This window comes from Podarcis erhardii, assembly GCF_964252035.2.
Source record: "Podarcis erhardii genome assembly, chromosome: 5".
Classification (NCBI taxonomy): domain Eukaryota; kingdom Metazoa; phylum Chordata; class Lepidosauria; order Squamata; family Lacertidae; genus Podarcis; species Podarcis erhardii.
Genome location: NC_138509.1, coordinates 71,315,780 through 71,335,012, shown reverse-complemented (window position 1 = coordinate 71,335,012; position 19,233 = coordinate 71,315,780). Strand labels below are relative to the sequence as shown.

General features: G+C 44.6%; 1 protein-coding gene across 1 annotated transcript; it reads left to right on the top strand.

The window, feature by feature from the left end:
• Window positions 1-1,162: 1,162 nt before the first annotated feature.
• Window positions 1,163-17,604, top strand: FAM124B (family with sequence similarity 124 member B). The gene is made up of 4 exons (XM_081861590.1): window positions 1,163-1,294; window positions 5,720-5,754; window positions 11,549-12,294; window positions 15,143-17,604. The coding sequence occupies exons 1-4, from the start codon at window positions 1,269-1,271 to the stop codon at window positions 15,797-15,799; spliced, it is 1,464 nt and encodes a 487-aa protein (XP_081717716.1). The 5' UTR covers window positions 1,163-1,268; the 3' UTR covers window positions 15,800-17,604.
• The last annotated feature ends 1,629 nt before the right edge of the window (window positions 17,605-19,233 follow it).

The window sequence follows — 19,233 nt, the reverse complement described above, 5'->3', positions numbered from 1 at the left end:
TCCCAGGCTTCTTTCTCTGGTTCTTAGGGTGCTCCCAAGAATATACCTCCTCCTCAGATCCAAAATCTCAAAAAAGCTATGCCCTACACCTTTCTTGAGTGATTTTGACCAGCCGAGATGTGACAATGTCTCTTTCTTTCTTTCTTAGATGTATAACGGTGGAGCGACAGGGAGCAGGTGATTCTTGTGTTGCTGGAACAGAGCCTTCTCTATAAAAGTCATCCACTTTTTTTTTGCCTTTGGCCCCCGCCACTACTGGCATGTGTAGGGGAGCAGGTGGCGCTATGGTCTAAATCACCGAGCCTCTTGGGCTTGCCGATTGGAAGGTCAGCGGTTCGAATCCACCCGACGAGGTGAGCTCCCATTGCTCTGTCCCAGCTTCTGCCAACCTAGCAGTTCAAAAGCACACCAGTGCAAGTAGATAAATAAGTACCACTGCGGTGGGAAGGTAGACGGCATTTCTGTGCACTCCGGCATTCGTCACAGTGTCCCATTGCACCAGAAGCAGTTTAGTCATGCTGGCCACATGACCCAGAAAGCTGTCAGCAGACAAACGCCAGCTCCTTTGGCCTGAAGTGAGATGAACACTGCACCCCTTAGTCACCTTTGACTGGACTTAACCATCCGGGGGCCCTTTGCCTTTATCTTTTACTGGCATGTGGCCCTTGGGAGGCCCTTTGGCTCTAATTGCTGCCTTGCCCCTGCTATGAAACGTGTGCCACTTTATCCGTGTCTGGGTATCCTTGCAGAATAGCAGTGCCTGCAGAAGAGACGAGTTGCAGGGTTAGAGAGGAGGGGGTCAACATTGCCTTGGTTGCTCCGCCCACCGCCGGCGTGGGGCCCTCAGGAGCTTTGGCCCAAAAGGACCCGACTCAAGTGCCCCAGCCTGTGGCAAGGATTCGGCCTAGCGCCGCCTGGGGCGCCACGCAGCTGTCCCACAACCCCCAGCGACCTCCGTGTGGCCCTTTCCCCTCCCTGTTTTAGTAAAAGGGGATTTGGGACTGGCTGGGGGGCAGCTTCGCTCCTGAGGCGGCCGCGTCCCCGTCCCCCCCCCCCCCGCCTGCTGCGAGCAGCTGCTAAAACCCGGCGCGGGCGCGCGCGGGGAGCGCGGCGGCGGTCCCGCCTCCGAGTGGCGCGCGGAGAGGGCGGGCGGTGGCTTGGGCGGAGGCGAAGCCGGCGTCCCGGCTCACTTGTTGCAGGATGGGCTGCAGGCGCGCTTGGCTGAGGAGGCGCAGGCGGCTCCGGGGCGCCTTCCCGGCGCAGGCACCATGGAGCCGGGCGCTGGCTCTCTCAGGTAGGCGCGGGGCTGCCGGGGGAAGCGCGGGAGCCGCTGGCCCGAGCGTTTGTTGTTTGGTATCCAGGCTGCGGCGCGTCTCTTCGGACTCCGCCGCTGCTCCTTCCTGTATCTCGAGTCCCTTTCCTGCCTTTTCTCCAGCGAGGATGGGTGGTGGGTGCTTTCCCCAAGGAAACGGGAACGATAGGCGTCGCCTGTTGGGTTTTCCTCCCGCTTGGGGGGGGGGGCTGTTCCTTTAACCCCCCACCCCAAAGGTCACGTTGCCAACTTTGTTGCCCAGGCTTGCCAAAAACTTAAAATACAGGCTCCTCCAGCCCTTCCTAGTCTCTCAGGGACCTGAAGAGCGCTATGGTTGCTGTTTCTCCACCGGATGGAAGTTGGGAGCAGGAGAGAAATGCAGCTTTAAATATTTTACCTTGTAAAAGTGGCGTGAGTGTTTTTTAAAGTTTTTTTCAGGGTCGTTTTTCATGGGATTCCTTGTTTAATTGGTCCCCCCCCCCCAATATTTTTATTTATTGTGTACTTTTTAGTCAATCGTGTTTAAATTTAGGCTGCCTTGGGTCCTGCACTGCGAAAAGGTCGGCTGGGCTAAGCGAGATATAAAATCAGTCAGGCAATCAATCCATTAATAAAATCCAGCTTTTTCAGACCCAGAACCCACCTTTAACCCATTGGCAGTGCTGCTGCTGTTGTGATCCACCTTCGATCAGGCTGTGTGACCTGGCAGTGAGTCGCTTCCCACCAGCCAAAGGGAGCTGGTGTAAGTAATCTCATGGGGCTGAGAAACGGGTAGGGTGGAAGAAGCTGCCTCCAACCAAAGGTCTTATTTAGTCTGGCATCCTTTCCGCCCTCAAAGCAGCCACCTCGATGCCTTTGGGGAGCCCGAAAACAAGAGCATGAGGTCTGGAGTCTTCTCCTTCTGCTGTTTTCCTCCAGCGACTGGTATTCAGAGGCAGGCTGCCTGGGCTCCTAAAATGTGTTATTCAGATTGTAAATGGTTTTAACTGATTCTAATGGTTACTGTTCATGTATTTAAAGAAGTATTTCTGTGCTTTCATATCAGAAAATCAGAAAATGTGCTTTCATATCAGAAAAACACCATTAAAAGCAATACAAAGAATAATTAAAGTGACTGCAGATGTTTAATTAGACAAAAGCTTGTCCGCATAGAAAGGTCTTCAAGAGACTCCTGAAACTTTGCTGGACTTAACACAGCATGGGATCAACCATCAACTGCTAGCTGAGGCTAGTAAGGTGTCTTTGACACAGGGATGATACTGTATTTTTCCATTGTTGTGACCCGCTCAGAGACCTTATGGTGAAGAGTGGGAAAGTAGTAATAATAATAATAATAATAATAATAATAATAATAATAATAATGCTGTCATGACTAGCATCTATAGATAGCCTTATTCCCATAGTGTTTGTCTGTGAGAGTCCTTTGCTGATCACGTTTTAGCTGCAAATAACAACTTCCACTTTTCCTTTCATCTCTTTAAGGAGAAGTGCAGTGCAATCCTCTGTATATTTGTTCCGTACGAGTTCAGGGAGACTTGCTACCACAAGAGTGTATAGAATTGTAGCATTAGGCTTACTTTGGAATAGAAGCCTCTGAGTAAGTTCCATTGAGTTCATTGGGGCTAGTTTAAGTAGATGTGTAGGATTGTGTTGTTAAGCTTGCAACACAATACACCAGGGATTATTGGTACTGTCCCCAAAAAGGTTTTTCAAATGACTGCTACAGTTTATTCTCTCTTCCCATCACACACACACATACACCAAAAACCCGTTTATCTTCCACTTATGTACACACCCTTCACTCTCCCAAAATCTGGATGTGTACTTATTACAAAGAAACCACTAGTTCAGGGGTATGCAACCTAAGGCCTGGGGGGCCAGATCACCTTCTCAATCCGGCCCGCAGACAGTTCGGGAATCAGCATGTTTTTACATGCGTAGAATGTGTCCTTTTATTTAAAATGCACCTCTGGGTTATTTGTGGGGCATAGGAATTCGTTCATTTCCCCCCCAAAATATAGTCCGGCCCCCCACAAGGTCTGAGGGATGGTGGACCGGCCCACGGCTGAAAAAAGGTTGCTGACCCCTGCACTAGTCCTTCACTGCTTACTTGCTGTTTAGTGCAAAGTGGGTTTGCCTTGTTGTTCTGTTGGTGAATGAGGAGCAGATAAAGGGCAATATGATATAATCTTTGCAGTATCAGTTTTTATACACACATACATTTGTATTTGGCTAAATCTGTTGTGTGTTTTTTAAAAAGAATATTCACAAAATGATGTACATAAAAGCAAAAATAAGAATGTAAGAAAGAAAGCCCATTTTGCAAAGAAGTAATATATCAAGAGGTTACCAGGGTAGCTTGTCCTTATTCATCCTCTTGGCTAGGTTATTTGAGAAATGTGACCTTTTGACTTGTGCTTAACTTTGGTCTCTGGCTTCCCTGCCTACAGCTCCCTAAGAACTGCTATGGTAACAGTTCTGCAGCCTCCAAGAAAATGAGGTGATGAAGGGCAAGGAGGATGGAAAAAGAAGGGAGATTATATGGCTATTAATCAATTGTTTTGGCATTGTGATGGTAAAAAGTGACCTATCCGTGGGAACAAATAAAATCATTATTAATGTAGCACAACCTGGGTGCGTGGCACTTTAAAAAGCAACATAAGCAAAATATAAGTACCTCCTGTCAAGCCTCTTATAATCTCTTAATTTAGATCAATAAGTTGGAGAGAGGCAAGAAAATTTTGTTACTCGTGTAAAGCAGAATCTTATACACACTTAACCTTGAAGTGATTATTAATGGCACTTCTGAGTAGAGGTGTTTAGGATTGCTCCATTAGTCTTCATCCACAACTAGGGGTGGGGACTAATGGTACAATCACTTCTCCCATTAACTTGGGAGTAAGCCCCAGTGAATTCCATTAAATGGACTTCTGAGTAGACATGGGTAGGGTTGCACAGTAAAGGGTTAAACCAGCAGCCTCAAAGAGGTGCGTTTTGAGTTGGGATCTGGAGGAAGAGAGTAAGGTAGCAACATTGCTGTGATCTTTAGAAGCTGAGTCACAAATCAGAAGTCCTCAGTTTTCTGTGCAAACTATTATCAACATTGAATTTGCTTCTCTTTTTAAGCAAAGGCAAATCTGCCTTCAAAGCTTCTTATTTTGGATATTTGAACGGTTGAGATGCAACTGATCTAACTAAATTGGAATATCTACTCTTGCTTAATAACATAACTACCATGCTGACTTGGACCATGTTTAACACAGACCATCATTTTTTGCAAGAACCCCACAGGCATTTGGTGTTTGCTGTGGGCTGCCATCTCCCTTGTGTCCATCCCTGATACAAAGAACCAGCTTCTGCTCAGGAATATGCAAAGTGTGAACCCCTCTACCATAACAGAACAAAACTGGGCTACTACCCAAAGCTCTCACAGCTTTGTCTTTTGTTGTTGTTGTTGTTGTTGTTGTTGTTGTTCTTCACAGAGATTTTGAAGCATAGAATTTTGGCAGGTGGCAAGAGTCAGGGAAGACGGTCATCCTTATGAGATAACTACTGACTCTCTTGCATGTTTTTCTGCGCGCAAGAAAGTATGTTAAGAGGGTACAGGCTAGGGGGCTTGCATGGATGGGGCAGGCTACACAGTGACAGTAGGCTCTTTGCATATTGGCTTTGTCAGTTTGGCGGTGGATAAAGTTTTAAGTGTTAGAATAATAGAATTTTTGGAAGGGACTTTGAAAGTTGAAGTAATTCTTATCTGTTTTAGTATGTAAACTAAAAGTATGTAAACATACTTTTGTATGTTTCAAAGTACTTTGCAATTTTTTCTTGATTTTGCTGTTTTAACTTTTGGTAAACTGGGGTTTTTATTGTTGTTTTACACAATCAAGTGGTGTATAAATTTTATAAAATAAGTAATTTAGTCATTGATCCAGATCAATACGAATAGTAGTCCTGGGCTGAGCTTCATCTAGAGCAGTTTCCCAAACTTGGGTCTCCAGCTGTTTTTGGACTACAACTCCCATCATCCCTAGCTAGCAGGACCGGTGGTAAGGGATGACAGGAATTGTAGTCCACAAACAGCTGTTTGGGAAACTCTCATCTAGAGTAGCTCAAGGCACCTCCAACAGCTAGGCTAACTCTTCCCTCCACAGCAGCACTCTGCAGGAAGATTTCTCCACCTCCCGGGAACAGTGACTGAAGTTTGCTCCCCGCCCAGCCTAACTGTAGTGTGTACCTGGACCATATGACTTGCTTAAAGCAGTCCTAGCATCAGTTGGCAATCTCACCATAAAGGAACAGTGCCATTTGAAAGCACCCGTGTTAAGTAAAATAAATATGGTATGGCTGGACTAGATTATCCAGTGTACCCCATATGTACCAATGTACCAATAACTTCTGTTTTTTCAGGTTCCAATGCAGTGGATTGACAGCATTTGCCACAAGTAAGTAATCCTTTCCTTGCAGTATATATGCTTTGATTAAGGAAGGGATGCTAGAGATTAGATGCCAAAGTCCTGAAAACTAGTCCAGAAACTTTAGTTGGTTGGGTTCTTTCCATTCTCCTTGCAGTCTGCAAAGTATAAAAGCCTTATATTGGTCCAAATGTAATTCTAGCAGCTGTCTGAATACTGATAAGGTTTTCTGCTTTATGGGATCTGGTACCACACATCATCCCCAAGTGCAATTCTTATTGAAAATGCTAAGAACTCCAAATGACTCAGACTGGCGTGGATTAGCATTGCTTCCTTCCCGATGGACATATATTAGTACCTACGCATCAGCAAATCAACCTGGTGCCAAGAGGAGAGATGTAAGGCAGTTTGGAGTGCTCAGCCCATTTCAAATATACTTTTTATTATGTCCATACAATAGGAATATATTTTTCTATTGACGTTAGGGAGACACCCCAGGAATTCAAAATGGCCTTGGCTTGAGATAGCATTGGGCTTGGAATTGTGCACATAGGCAGGCACAGTCAAGCTTCATACTTTGGGAAGTTTCATCCTTTGGGAATGCTACTCCCAGCTATTGTGTTTACCATCCCAGTGAAATTTACTTGGTTCTCTCTCTTTCATTCTTATTTTCTTTCTTTTTTGCCAGGGTCAGAATTTGAAAAGGGACCAGCTTTTTGAGGCTCCATGAATAGCTCAAACAACCGCCTAGAGAGGTGGAAGGAACAATGTCATGCCAGCTGCAGTATAAATTACCAATTAGAAAAGCTGTCATGGGTGTGTTTCATGTGAGGACAAAGCATGAGCTGTTTACGACCAGAAGGCCAGAGGGATGTGCGTATGGACGCCTGCTGCTCCCATAAAGATAGCCTTTATCTTTCTACTCTAAAGTGGAGAAAGCCGCAAACTTTTATTAAGAGTTTAAACTTTTTATTTTCAAATAGAAAGGATGAAACTAATAACACAAGCCAAAGGGTGTTGGCTCAAAGGGGCTTTGTAAAAATAAAAAAATCAGTTTATAGTTTTTTGGGGTCTGTTGAATTGCACCTTCTAAAAAGTATTGCATTACCTGTTTGGTGTGCTCAATATTGCAATCCATCTTAATTGTTCAAGGGAGCGATCCTGGCTCCCGTCCAGGAGAGGTGAAGCCACAGCTGCATTCAAAACCCTGCTGTGAAAGCCAGTCAGGCTGCAAGGTAGGGGTGGGTGTTTTCTTCCCCATTTTGCAGAAAGAGCCAGTTCAAGCCCATCACTCGTAGATGAACTTGCTGAACTTGGGTCACAGTGGGTCTTTAGTCAGCTGAGCTGCGTCCCTCCCTGCCACAGAAATATCCCTAGTCTGTTGCCAGTGGGGATCTCATTGATGGCAGTTTCCACCCACTTTCAATTTTGGTAGGTGTAGTTAGAATACATATTGGTGGATCTCAGAAAATGGACGCAACTGCTGCTTCCTAACCTGTTCCAAGGTGGTGGATTGAGCTTTAGGATTGCTCTGTGAGGCTGCAGTCATGTGCATACTCATCGGGGAGTAAGCCCTGCTGAACATAGTGAGCTCTGTTGAACATGGTGGGAATTACATCTGAGTAAATATGCATGGGATGCAGGTGGCTCTGTGGGTTAAACCACAGAGCCCCGGACTTGCCGATCAGAAGGTCGGCGGTTCGAATCCCCATGACGGGGTGAGCTCCCGTTGCCCTGGTCCCTCCTCCTGCCAACCTAGCAGTTCGAAAGCATGTCAAAATGCAAGTAGATAAATAGGTGCCACTCCGTTGGGAAGGTAAACGGCATTTCCGTGCACTGCTCTGGTTTGCCAGAAGCAGCATAGTCATGCTGGCCACATGACCCGGAAGCTGTACGCCGGCTGTCTCGGCCAATAAAGCGAGATGAATGCCGCAACCCCAGAGTCGGCCACAACTGGACCTAATGGTCAGGGGTCCCTTTACCTTCACCTGTAAATATGCATAGCGTCACGTTGTAAAGCAACCGGGGATGAACGGATCAGTTTATTTCGGATGCATATCAATTGTGTGTGCTAATTCATAAGTCAGTTCTGTCCCATTTTTGCATTCTGCAGCTTTTTGCCATCTGCAAATTTCATATTTAAATATGTGTTTTATATTGGTTATCCTAAAGTGTTTGTTTATCCAAATGTTTATATACGGCTCTCTTGCAGAACATCAGGGCAGCATATAGCAATACAAAGACCTTTAAAAGCAACACAGAACAATCATTAAAATTTGCTTAGGTCACTAGTAATTTTAAACTACTGCATAGGACTATTAGCAACCCCCTGCCCCCTCCCCTGCACAGAGAACATTGGACTGTATGGAACTTAATTATTCTCATGGTAGACCTATTGAGATTAATAGACCCAAGTTAGTCATGTCAATTATTTTGAATGGGTGTCCTCTGAGTAGGACTAACATTAGATGAAATGACATTTGAAGAAATACGAAATCTAAATGAAAACTTCATTCCAATCACACAGTATTCTGGAAGGTGAGGATCAGGTATGTTCACATTCCTTAAAGCAAGTAACTGGGAAATTAGATGAGCGAAGCAAACAGAGTGATACGGAATTGGTGAAAGTTATAATAGGTACTGTTTCTTCTCTCCAGCTCCTCTCCTGTCAATGGAAGTAGTCAGTGACTACGTTGATTGGGATATTGATCATGCGGGCTTTGTCCAGAAAAATTAGTTTGGACTCGCAGATACTTTAGGCTTAAAGAGCAATATGGTAATTTTTTTAAAAAATGCATCAAGATAGAGAATAGTGAGCTATGTCGTGACTCAAGCTCATTAGCCTTACATTTCCTATCCTTACAGGCACAGGTACTTCCCAGTCCCAATGCTGCCATCTTTTTTTTTTTTTCAAATAATTTTTATTAAATTTTCCACAGCTTTTTATCACAATAAACAGAACATAACAATAAAAGACATGCAACACGTATAATTTCAAACTCTTAATTTCATATTCCTTACTTTCCCGACTTCCTCATACCTCCCCTTTCTGCATTCTCACGTTGAATTAATTAGTTAACAAATCCCTCCCTTACTTTCAACTTAATTATAATAACACTTATTTTCTTTAACTTAACCATTATTGCTGTTAACCCCTATTTTTCTCATTCAACATCAATCTAGCATTCACTAATTTTTAAATATTTCTTTAAATAGTCTTTAAATTTTGCCCAATCTTCTTCCGCCGTTGCTCTTCCCTGGTCTCGGATTCTGCTCGTCATCTCTGCCAAACCCATGTAGTCAATCCCAATGCTGCCATCTTTTTAACAAGAGATGCCCGGACTTGAATCTCTTGTGTGAAAAACCATGCGATTTAAACCTTGGGCTATGGCCCCTCTTACCTCAAAAACAGCTTTTAAATTATGCACTCCCCCTTTTTTCCCCCAGCTCAGTGTGGGTGTCACGAAATCTTCACACAAAGAAGAAAGCAAAAAAAAAAAAAAAGGAGGGTGAGGGGGTTGGGGTGGAGAGAGAAGAATACAGCTGCGTACGCCAAAGGATGGGGTATTGTTGGCGAAACCCATCTGAGTAATAGCTAGGGAAACAGGGCAAGTTGCTTTGCTGCATTCACATTTAGGAAAATTAGGGTTTTCAGTAAGATAGAATATTAGCATATTCCCCCACAGGAAGGTTGTACAGGAAAACAGGAAGCAGGTGGTAATTACTGATAATGGGATAATTGTTGTATTGTGTGATCTCTACCCCTCTCCTGCCATTTTGCTTTAGGAGCTCCCCAGAAAGATAGTTTTAAGCATGTTGTATCTAAGCAACACTGCAAGCGGGGCCATCTTTTGTTTGCCTTTTGCAATGATTTGGGAATGGGATTTGCTAGCGTTTCACGTTTGCTTTAAGTGCATCTAGGACATCCCCAGAATGGGAAACAATGATTCCAGCACTTTTATTCTTGCAATATAGCTGTTCTAGTTTGCATGTGACACTTCTAATTTGCATAGAATTTGCACGACACTGCTGTACCTATTTTACAGATGGGACCAGAATCATTGCAGAAAGCAGCCACAGATTTCCAGCCTAATCACATGAATCTTTCCCCTGGGTTTGGAGCTCCGCAGGGCTGCTCATTCTGTGGTTAGACGCCACTCAACTAGCCCTAACCGTCCCATTGAATCATTTAAATGTTAACATAGCCACATGGAAGCTACTCCTGCATGGCTAGGGCTGTAGCTGGCAGAAATGGAAGGTTAAGACTGGGGAGACTCTGGTTCAAATCTCCGCTCAGCTATGAAGCTTGCTGGGTGACCTTGAGCCAGTTACATTCCTTCTCTCCCTACCTCACAGGGTAAGGTAAAGGTAAAGGGACTCCTGACCATTAGGTCCAGTTGTGGCCAACTCTGGGGTTGTGGCACTCATCTCGCTTTATGGGCCGAGGGAGCTTCTGGGTCATGTGGCCAGCATGACTAAGCCACTTCTGGCGAACCAGAGCAGTGCACAGAAATGCCGTTTACCTTCCCGCTGGAGTGGTACCTATTTATTTACTTGCACTTTGACGTGCTTTCGAACTGCTAGGTTGGCAGGAGCAGGGACCGAGCAACGGGAGCTCACCCCATTGCGGGGATTCGAACCGCTGACCTTCTGATCGGCAAGTCCTAGGCTCTGCGGTTTAACCCACAGCACCACCCGCGTCCCTTTTACCTCACAGGGTAGTTGTGAAAATAAAGTGTGTGTGTGTGTAAGAATTTGTAAGACACCCTGGGGTCCTTGGAGGAGAGGTGGGATAAAACAAACTTGCTTAAATGCTTTAAAGCAGCCACGTCCAACCTGGGGCCTTCCAGATATTTTGGACTACAACTCATACCCAGCTAAGGCTGATGGGAGTTGTAGTCCAAAACTGTTGGATGGCACCAGGTGGGGGGGGAGGCTGCTCTAAAGGATTGAAGCAAAGGTGTTTTACACTTTCAGGATTGATCTCAAATCCATGACATCGGTAGCTAGGCAACGAACAAACAGCTTACATTTCTAGGAAACTCCCTCTGACACACGCATATACACTCACACTTTGCTTTGAGATTGCTGTGAGGAAATGAGGCCTCTGGAATAATTGGTGCAGAGCCAGATGGCAGCATGTGCAATAGCCATGCATAAAGGCAGCATTTAGAAACAGTTTCCCTGAAGTCTTGTCTCTCTTGAAATTGCTTCTTGGGAGATAGACATCTGTTATCTGCAGCATCCACATTGGATTCTCTTCAGTTTGTCCTATGTCTTTTTTGCCTTTTTTTTTTAAAGGTTTATCAGCACAGGACAGAAGGGTGTTGTCTCAGGAAGAATGCTTGCTTTGTAAAACACACACACACAAACACACACACGGCACAGAGATTTGAAGAAGAAAACAGCACTGAGCCTTTGAAAACATTAGCATCACCTTGCATTTGCACAGAGAAGGTGGCTTACACGGGTTGTGTAATATCTTGCCATGACAGAAAATCTGGTCTGGATTTGGGAGATTTGCAAACGTGAGATAGTTGTCCTAAGTACAGAGCTCCGGCTTGGGAGCTAGGAGATGTGAGATTTCCCCCACCCTTGTCTTATCATCACATTTCTAACATCCAATGTGCAGGTAATAAAAAGAAGATTAATCTCTTGTGTTAGTGCCATTCTGAGGTTTGCAGAGCATATAGAGGAGCTTAAGTGAGAATTGGTTGTGAAGTGCAGAGTTTAATTGTTGTACTTTTGTGTTTGCTGCTGTGTGTGGTATCCCTTAATCTGTAGGCACTGAGGCAGCGCTTGTGTTATTCCTTGTATTTTCAAGGTCACTATACAATGGATGGAAGAAGGACAGACTCATTGGTGATGACTGTGCACTTGCTTGCCAAATGTGGACACGCGTTGCCCTTGCAGCAAGCCCTCAATCAGCTTCAAGAATGGATCTGCCTGGACGTGCGCCTCTTCCTTGTGTCGGAACGCACTTCTCCCATTAAGTATTATGAGACGTACCGCCAGAGGAGCTCCAGGTTCCCTGGGACATCTGTCCTACTTTTCCTGCATGAGGACTTGGGGGAAGAGCGGATTTTCCAAGTCCACGACTTCTTCCAGCGCCCGCCGTGGCAGCGGGTCCACCTGGAGATTGCCGGCAGGAAGCTGTCCTCCCATGCCCTTGACGACCAGGACTTCTACGGGCTGGACGAGCACATGCCTGTGTGGGGACTGAGGCAGGTTCATTACGGCACGGAAATCCTGCGCGTCACGCTCTACTGTAGCTTTGATAACTATGCCGATGCAGTGAGGCTCTACGAGACGATCCTGCAGAAGGAAGCGACGGTGCAGAAAAGCAGCTTCTGTGCCTTCGTACTGTACGTGACGGAGAGCATTGCGGTCCAGCTCTGCTTGAAGCAGCTGCCTCTGGGAATATGCGTTGACTCGAAGGAGTCTTCGGTGTTGCAGTTCAAGGTGCATGAAATCGGACAGCTGGTGCCGCTTCTGCCTAATCCCTGCATTCCTATTAGCAGCACTAGGTGGCAAACTGAAGACTATGAAGGGAACAAGATCCTGTTTCAGGTATTGCTTGGTTTATAAATGGTGGGCGCAGTCTGCAAGGGGGAACAGCCGTAGCTCAGGGGGCAGAGGATTCGCTTTGCATGCAGAAGGTCCCTGGTTCAATTCCCAGCATCTCCATGTAGGACTGGAAAATAATTCTGTCTGAAACCCTAGAGACCCACTGCCAATTGATATAGACCATACTGAGCTAAATGGACCAAAGGTCTTGACTCAGAATAAGGCAGATCCCTATGTACCGCCAATGAACCTCTCTCTACTGCATTGGATATTGCATTAACACAGCAGCAGACACTGTGTTAGACTGCTTGGTGTTGATGGTTTCTTGAAATATGATTGTAATGCTCTCTGAATTTATTCATAACCCTTTTCCCCCTTTTGCGTTTATTTCTTTTAAAAACGGGGATGCCCATGTTCCTGTTCCCCAGTTAAAGCTGAATATTTATGTTGGGATTTTTCTCCTGCCTTCATCCTGAGTCACAACATTAAAACGATGGTTTTTACTCCAACAAAACTGGGAAGCGTATCACGGAAGTCTAATAGGAATTAAAATTCCTCATATTTGCTTTGCCTTTAGCCATTAAAAGACAAATAACATGCTAAAATGCTTCTGAGAAGTGTCTGGACTTAAGCATGCTTGTAGGCAAGTCAGTTACTATTTTGCAAAAATAAGTCTTCCAGGGAGGGAGTGTATTACAAAGCACACTTTAAGAAAATGCCACAAATCACTGTTATAACTATATGTGAAAAATGCTTGTGAACTTAACTGCATGGACCAACTCCAATGTTTTAGGGAGTTTTGTAGTTTGGGGGCAGTAGCAGGAACACACACTCTCTCTCTTTTTTCTTGTTTTTCTTGGTCTTTGTACATGGTATATCTTACTGGTGTCGTGTGTTTCATCTCTTACCAATCTATATTCATAAAAAGACTTTTAAAGTCAGGTGCTGGGAGCCTGTGGCTGTCTGTACATTGGACTGTATGTAGTAAAGGTAAAGGGACCCCTGACCATTAGGTCCAGTTGTGACCGACTCTGGGGTTGCGGTGCTCATCTCGCTTTATTGGCCGAGGGAGCAGGCGTACAGCTTCCGGGTCATGTGGCCAGCATGACTAAGCCACTTCTGGCGAACCAGAGCAGTGCACGGAAACACCGTTTACCTTCCCGACGGAGCGGTACCTATTTATCTACTTGCACTTTGAGGTGCTTTCGAACTGCTAGGTTAGCAGGAGCTCACCCAGTCACAGGGATTCAGACCGCTGACCTTCTGGTTGGCAAGTCCTAGGCTCTGTGGTTTAACCCACACGCCACCTGTATGTTGGACTACAACTCCCGTAATCCCTGACCATTGGCCATACTTGATAGGGGGGACTGATGGAAGTTGGGAATCCAACATCATCTGGAGGACCACCCTGTTCCAATTGCTTTCATAACACAAAATGCTTTGGTTTGCATCTACATCCAGTGTTAAGGTAATACATCAGAGCCACAAGTATTGCTCATGGGCTGCCACCTCGTGGTTTGGTTTGTTGTGTTCTGTAGCTCAACAAAAGCATCTCACTGTGAGTGGGGCATATCTGGCAAATGCTGCTTCCATGAAATGCCTCAACCAGTTTTATATGACAAGGAGACATCTCAACTGGAAGTGAAGGTGCATGAGGGAAGCACTCTTAGGACGCCACAACCTCTGGACAACTGCTGGGTACCATGATGCATCTGGAGACTTTAGAGGCAGGTCCCAATGGGGAGGATACTTAGGAGTGGGAAAGTCTTAGAAAGACTTTACTAAGGAGGAAAGAGTTACGGTATAGACTGCAGAAGAAGGAAATAAAGGAAAGAGGTTGTCTTCAACCTCAACAAGGGCTGAGGAACTAGAGGAAGGAAGAAGGAAGAGTCTGGGGCTGTTCATTCTATTGGTGAGCCAAGAGAAGACAAAGGAAGGAAGAGGGAACATAGGAAAAGTGTATATTCACATAGAAAGCAATCTGGTGATGAAATGAGGGTAAGCAGATTCTGAGCAAGGGCCTCAGCACAAAGTCTGAGGATCTTTGGGACCCATTAGGCAGAGCAACCTTGGGAATCAGATTCTGAAGTATGAAATACTTCAGCTTTACACAAATAGCTGCCATTTGAAATCCAGAAATGACCAAGTTGGTGAATTAACTAGGTGAGAGGCTCAAGAGAATTTTCTGTGATTCTAGTTAAGGTGCTAAGCTTATTGAGCATTACTCCGCCATGTAGATGTGCCAATAGTAACACTGGGTCCATCACTCAGCTCTGGCGTGGAATTGTTCAAATCCGTGTGTCGACTTCCATTTTCTCCTCTATCCATTCAGAGAATAATATTGGTTTGGAGGGTTTTTTTAGGGGAGTTAAGTCAAAATAAAGATAATAAAGATTGCCATAAGGGCAAGAAATGCTTTCACTGAAAGGATTTAAAGCATTAGAAAGCATGGCCCTCACTGAATACTGTTTTCAAGTGGTGTCCTAATGATAGTTCGTGTTTGTACGTTCTCACGTGTATTTGTTTGGATTAATAGACCTTAAAGTTCATTGCAAAAACCAACTATAATGCTATTTCATAACATCACATTTTGTAACAGCAGCATTGTATTGATTCTAAAAACTATCTATGCCAGTTTTGTAAGAAAAATACAAACATACATAATACGTCACTTTACGCCATCTTCTTCCATGAGTTTTTGCCCTTCATGAAAGGGATATGATTTTAAAGTTCTTGGTAGAAGCCTCTTTAACTATTGATTTGTGGATGATGGTTCCACAGGGGCAGGTGGAGTTTTGATCACATGATGGATGATGCTTAACCTCATTTTTGTGTGTGTTTTATTTTATAGGTTCAAGGCAACTCAAAGCACACTGGGAATCAAGACTCCTCTTCCAGCTGGCACAGCCATGAACACGAGGAAGGGCCCCTTCACTACTCCTCCAGTCCATCTCCATTGGCCATAAGAAAAATTGCAGTACAGCCCAAGAACCGGACAGTTCGAGCCATGAAGAATAAAAGCAAATCCTCACGAGAAGTTGCATATGCTCCGGGAAGTGTTTGCAGTCACTCGCCAAGCAACCTTTGCTCTTCATCCCAGTCATATAGACCAGCAGGTTCTTCTCTCCAGGGCTTAGGCCATTCTCAAACGAACTTGGCCACTAAATTGAGACATTCCAGTCATGAACTCTGGCCTCGTCAAAGGGAAGAGGAGACTAATGTTGACACAGGCAACAAAGTGATCCTTTCCGAATGCAGTGATTCGCCACTAAATAGATTTTCACAAGACATACAGAAAGCGCTTCTACAGTCTCAGGCACCCAGCTGTTTGTTAACAGGATCAGGCTCCACGATCAGCTTGCACTCTGAGGGCAGAAACAATCCGTTGTCATCACATATTGCCAAGAGGAATAAAGGATCAGGACAGGTACCATCAAGTTTTCCCTTGGGAGCATCCAAAACAAGCCGTGGAAATGGAAAGGATGATGAAGAAGAATTCTTTATATGACTTTTTAAGTATAAATCTTGTTCTAGATTTTATTTTAAGTGCCTTATTTCTGAAATAACACTAAAGAACTATCTGTATGCTGCACAACGACTCTGTCCTTGTGTAGATACCCCAGCTGCCTATACTACCTTTTATGTTAGTGTTAAAAAATAAAGGCTAAACGTAGTTTGCAAGAGAGCAAATAAGGTTATGGACTAGTGAGTAATGCTAGGAGTTTAAAAAGAAGAAGAGGACTGTGAGAGAAGTTTCACACACTGGAGGATTACTGTGCAATAGATTGAAACAAGCCATTCATTTCAGTGCTCCACAAGCTCACTAAAATTCATTAGCAACCTGGGAGAGATGAACTTGTTCTGCTTCTATGAACTTTCAGCATCCCTGTGCTGCCACCAGTTGGTGGCACAATATTTCCACATTCTAGAGAGATGCGCTTAGCTATGCAGAAGAACTTCGCACTCATGTGACCAGATATCTGAATTCATACAACATCATCTCATTTAAGAGTCTCTGGGGAGCTGAACGGCTCTATTCCCATAGTTTGCATTTGGCTCCTCTCTGTGAGGGAGCAGCACACTTTGTGATTATGACTTTGCGCTAGGAGCCTTTCAGTCCTCATGATGCTGCAGTTTGCTAATGTATGAATTTGACATGTTTGGTAGGTTGCGAAGTATATAAACTTCATGTCCCACAATGTGAACTGAGTGCTTTGGCTTTAGAGCTAGGATTGCTGGGTAACAGATTTAAGTGGCCTAGGTTGTGAAATCCCCTTTCCCTTGTGTGTGCTTAGTCCCTGTTAAAATCTGAATGGGGCTTCTTTCTAGGAAATCTCTATGTTTTTATTATACTTGGTAGTGTCCTATAGCTGATTCTTGCATCGCATGGTGACTAGAGATAGAATAGACTTACTGGTCTGAGTTTGGGCTGTTCCTCTTGATGGGGCTGCCCCCGTTTCCTCTCTCCCCTCCCCATTGCCCTGTACTTACACAAGCTGTTCAAAAGTGCTCTGCTGCTTATCTTTTGGAGTATATATCCCGTGTCATCTTTTTGGTTCCCCCGTGAACGCTAGGAAGCACAATGTCACTCTATGATATCACTCCAGCTACTGAATTAATCCTGGCTGAGCCAAAGGTTTGCTTCTACTTTTTCTAGCTTCACTAATTATACTTTATAGCCAGATCTGGAACACAGGGAAATTGATACCAGTCTCCTTGAATGCGCTTTGACCCTATCACATTTCCAGCATGTGTGCCAGAGGAGGAGTTGAATGGGATATGCTCTGTGGAAGTTAAGCCTTGCCTCAGGAACATTAAGGTATGCCAGTATGTGAGTGTGTAGAAAATCATGACATGTATGGGTAGGTTAAGTTGGATCTGCCTGGCTGGGGTAGGGATTTGCACACCCAACCCTTTGGGTAGGTACCAGCGTTGGCTGTTTATAAACAGCTGGTGGCTTTGGACCACCTCCACAGCATGACTGGGGAAAGAGGTCTGTCTGAAATGTTAACAAGCTGCTGCCTGCTGGGTAGGTGATACTGAGCCTGGACTGAGCCACGATTCGGCCTTAGTGCCAGGCAGCTTGCTTACAGCAGCGACCTGAGCAAATGTGTTTTTCTCTGTCTAATTACGCAATAATTCTTGGCATTGTTTTCATAGCGTTCCCCAGCTGTGCCACATTAAAAAATAATAATGCATTGTTGTCACGTATTGCTGTCTCCTCCTATGAAATGTACAGTTCAGCTTGCAGCATTCTTATGGGTGAGGAAAGGGCCTATTCTAGAAATAAAAGCATCATTTATACTTAGAAAATAGGACCTATATTTTCAAACACGTCATCTTCTGCTCTTTTCACTTCTATGCTCTTCCCCACAACCTCCAGTTAGAACATTGTTCAAACCGGAGTCTCTTAACAAGACGTAAGTTAAACCAAGTGCCCCCACTTGGCAATCTTCAAGGCCTTACTCTGTATGCATGAGGGAAACTGCAGATTTCTGAGGTGAAAGTTACCTTAGGAAGGGGGAGAGCTGAAGAGATTATGGAGGCAGTGACAAGAGTTTTAAATGTGAGAAGGGCCGTTTGTTTTACTTTGAAGGTGCCCATGGAATCTGTCAACCCAAGGGTTGCCAGTTTCAAGGAAGCTTGCACACAGTCACATACGTTTATGAAGTGGCCCTGAAAGCCACACTCCTTCCCAGCTATTCCTGAGTTTGTCCACACTTCAGCAAAGGGGAAATCTGCAAAGGAGCTTCAGGTGCAATACTTGAGGAGAAACAGAATGATCCATGCATGCAGGCTCATCTCTGAATAGTGGCAATGTAATGGTAACACCAAGTAAGTAATGCACTGGACATATGAAAGATGCAATATAGATCATGCACCATCAACACAGATTTCATATCACCTCTCATGAGTTGAGCCCATAATTTTTTAAAAATTGAGGCCATTCTGCTCAATTCAGCTCAGAGTCACCAAGTGATGGGATATCAGATGTGCTCAGTTCAATTCTCTCTTCCTTTATAAGGTAGTGCAGGGCATTAAGCAATAATGCACTCCCATTTCTCAATGTGTGCTCTATGAACAATGCACTTGTGATTTCCTGCTTCAATTCACATTTAGTCATAAGGTCCCCATTTGGACATAAGGTCCCCAAATAGCAGGCAATATTGTGCTAATATTGTCATAAGGAACACCTGTTGCATACCAAGTCAGGCCACTGGTCCATATAGCTCAGTGTTAGTCACACTATGGGCAAATAACTGATGGACCTCCATATGTTGCCAGAATACCACTCCCATCACCTCTGACTAGTGGCTCTGCTGCCTGAGGTTGGTATCCAACAACATCTGGAAAAGCACAGATTTCCTATCCTTTGGACCAGCAGTATTTCCCCAGGGTTTGAGACAGGATTCTTTACCAGCCCTACCTGGAGATGTTGGGTTGAACTAAGGACCTTTTGCAAAACTGAGCTGTGCCCCTTCCCTGAGAGAAGGGTAGTTGATAGGCATGGGATTTTTTAAAACCTTGAACTAAGAAGATGCCTGCTGGATCAGCCAAAGGTCCATCTAGTCCAGTAACCTGTTCTCACAAGGGCCGATGAGAAGCCTGCACATTGACCAGCAGTCTTCCTACTTGTGCTCCCAGCAAGACTCTCTGCAAATTGGCATTAAATGTTGTTCGCAGAATTCTGACATCCAGCTAAATAGTTATGTTAGTAATTAAAGTGTAAAGTGTTGTAAAGACCTCTTTGGGTACTCCATTAATGCATGTACTTTTCCATGTAGGGTCTGTCATTTACAGATTCATCACCTCCGGGGGGGAAAGCACAATATGAGTGTTTAAGATAATGTCAGAAATGAGTTGATGCCGTCTGCTTTGCTTTCCACTGCAGCCAATTAGTATGCAGAACATCATTCTCCTCTGCCTATTAAGAAAACAATT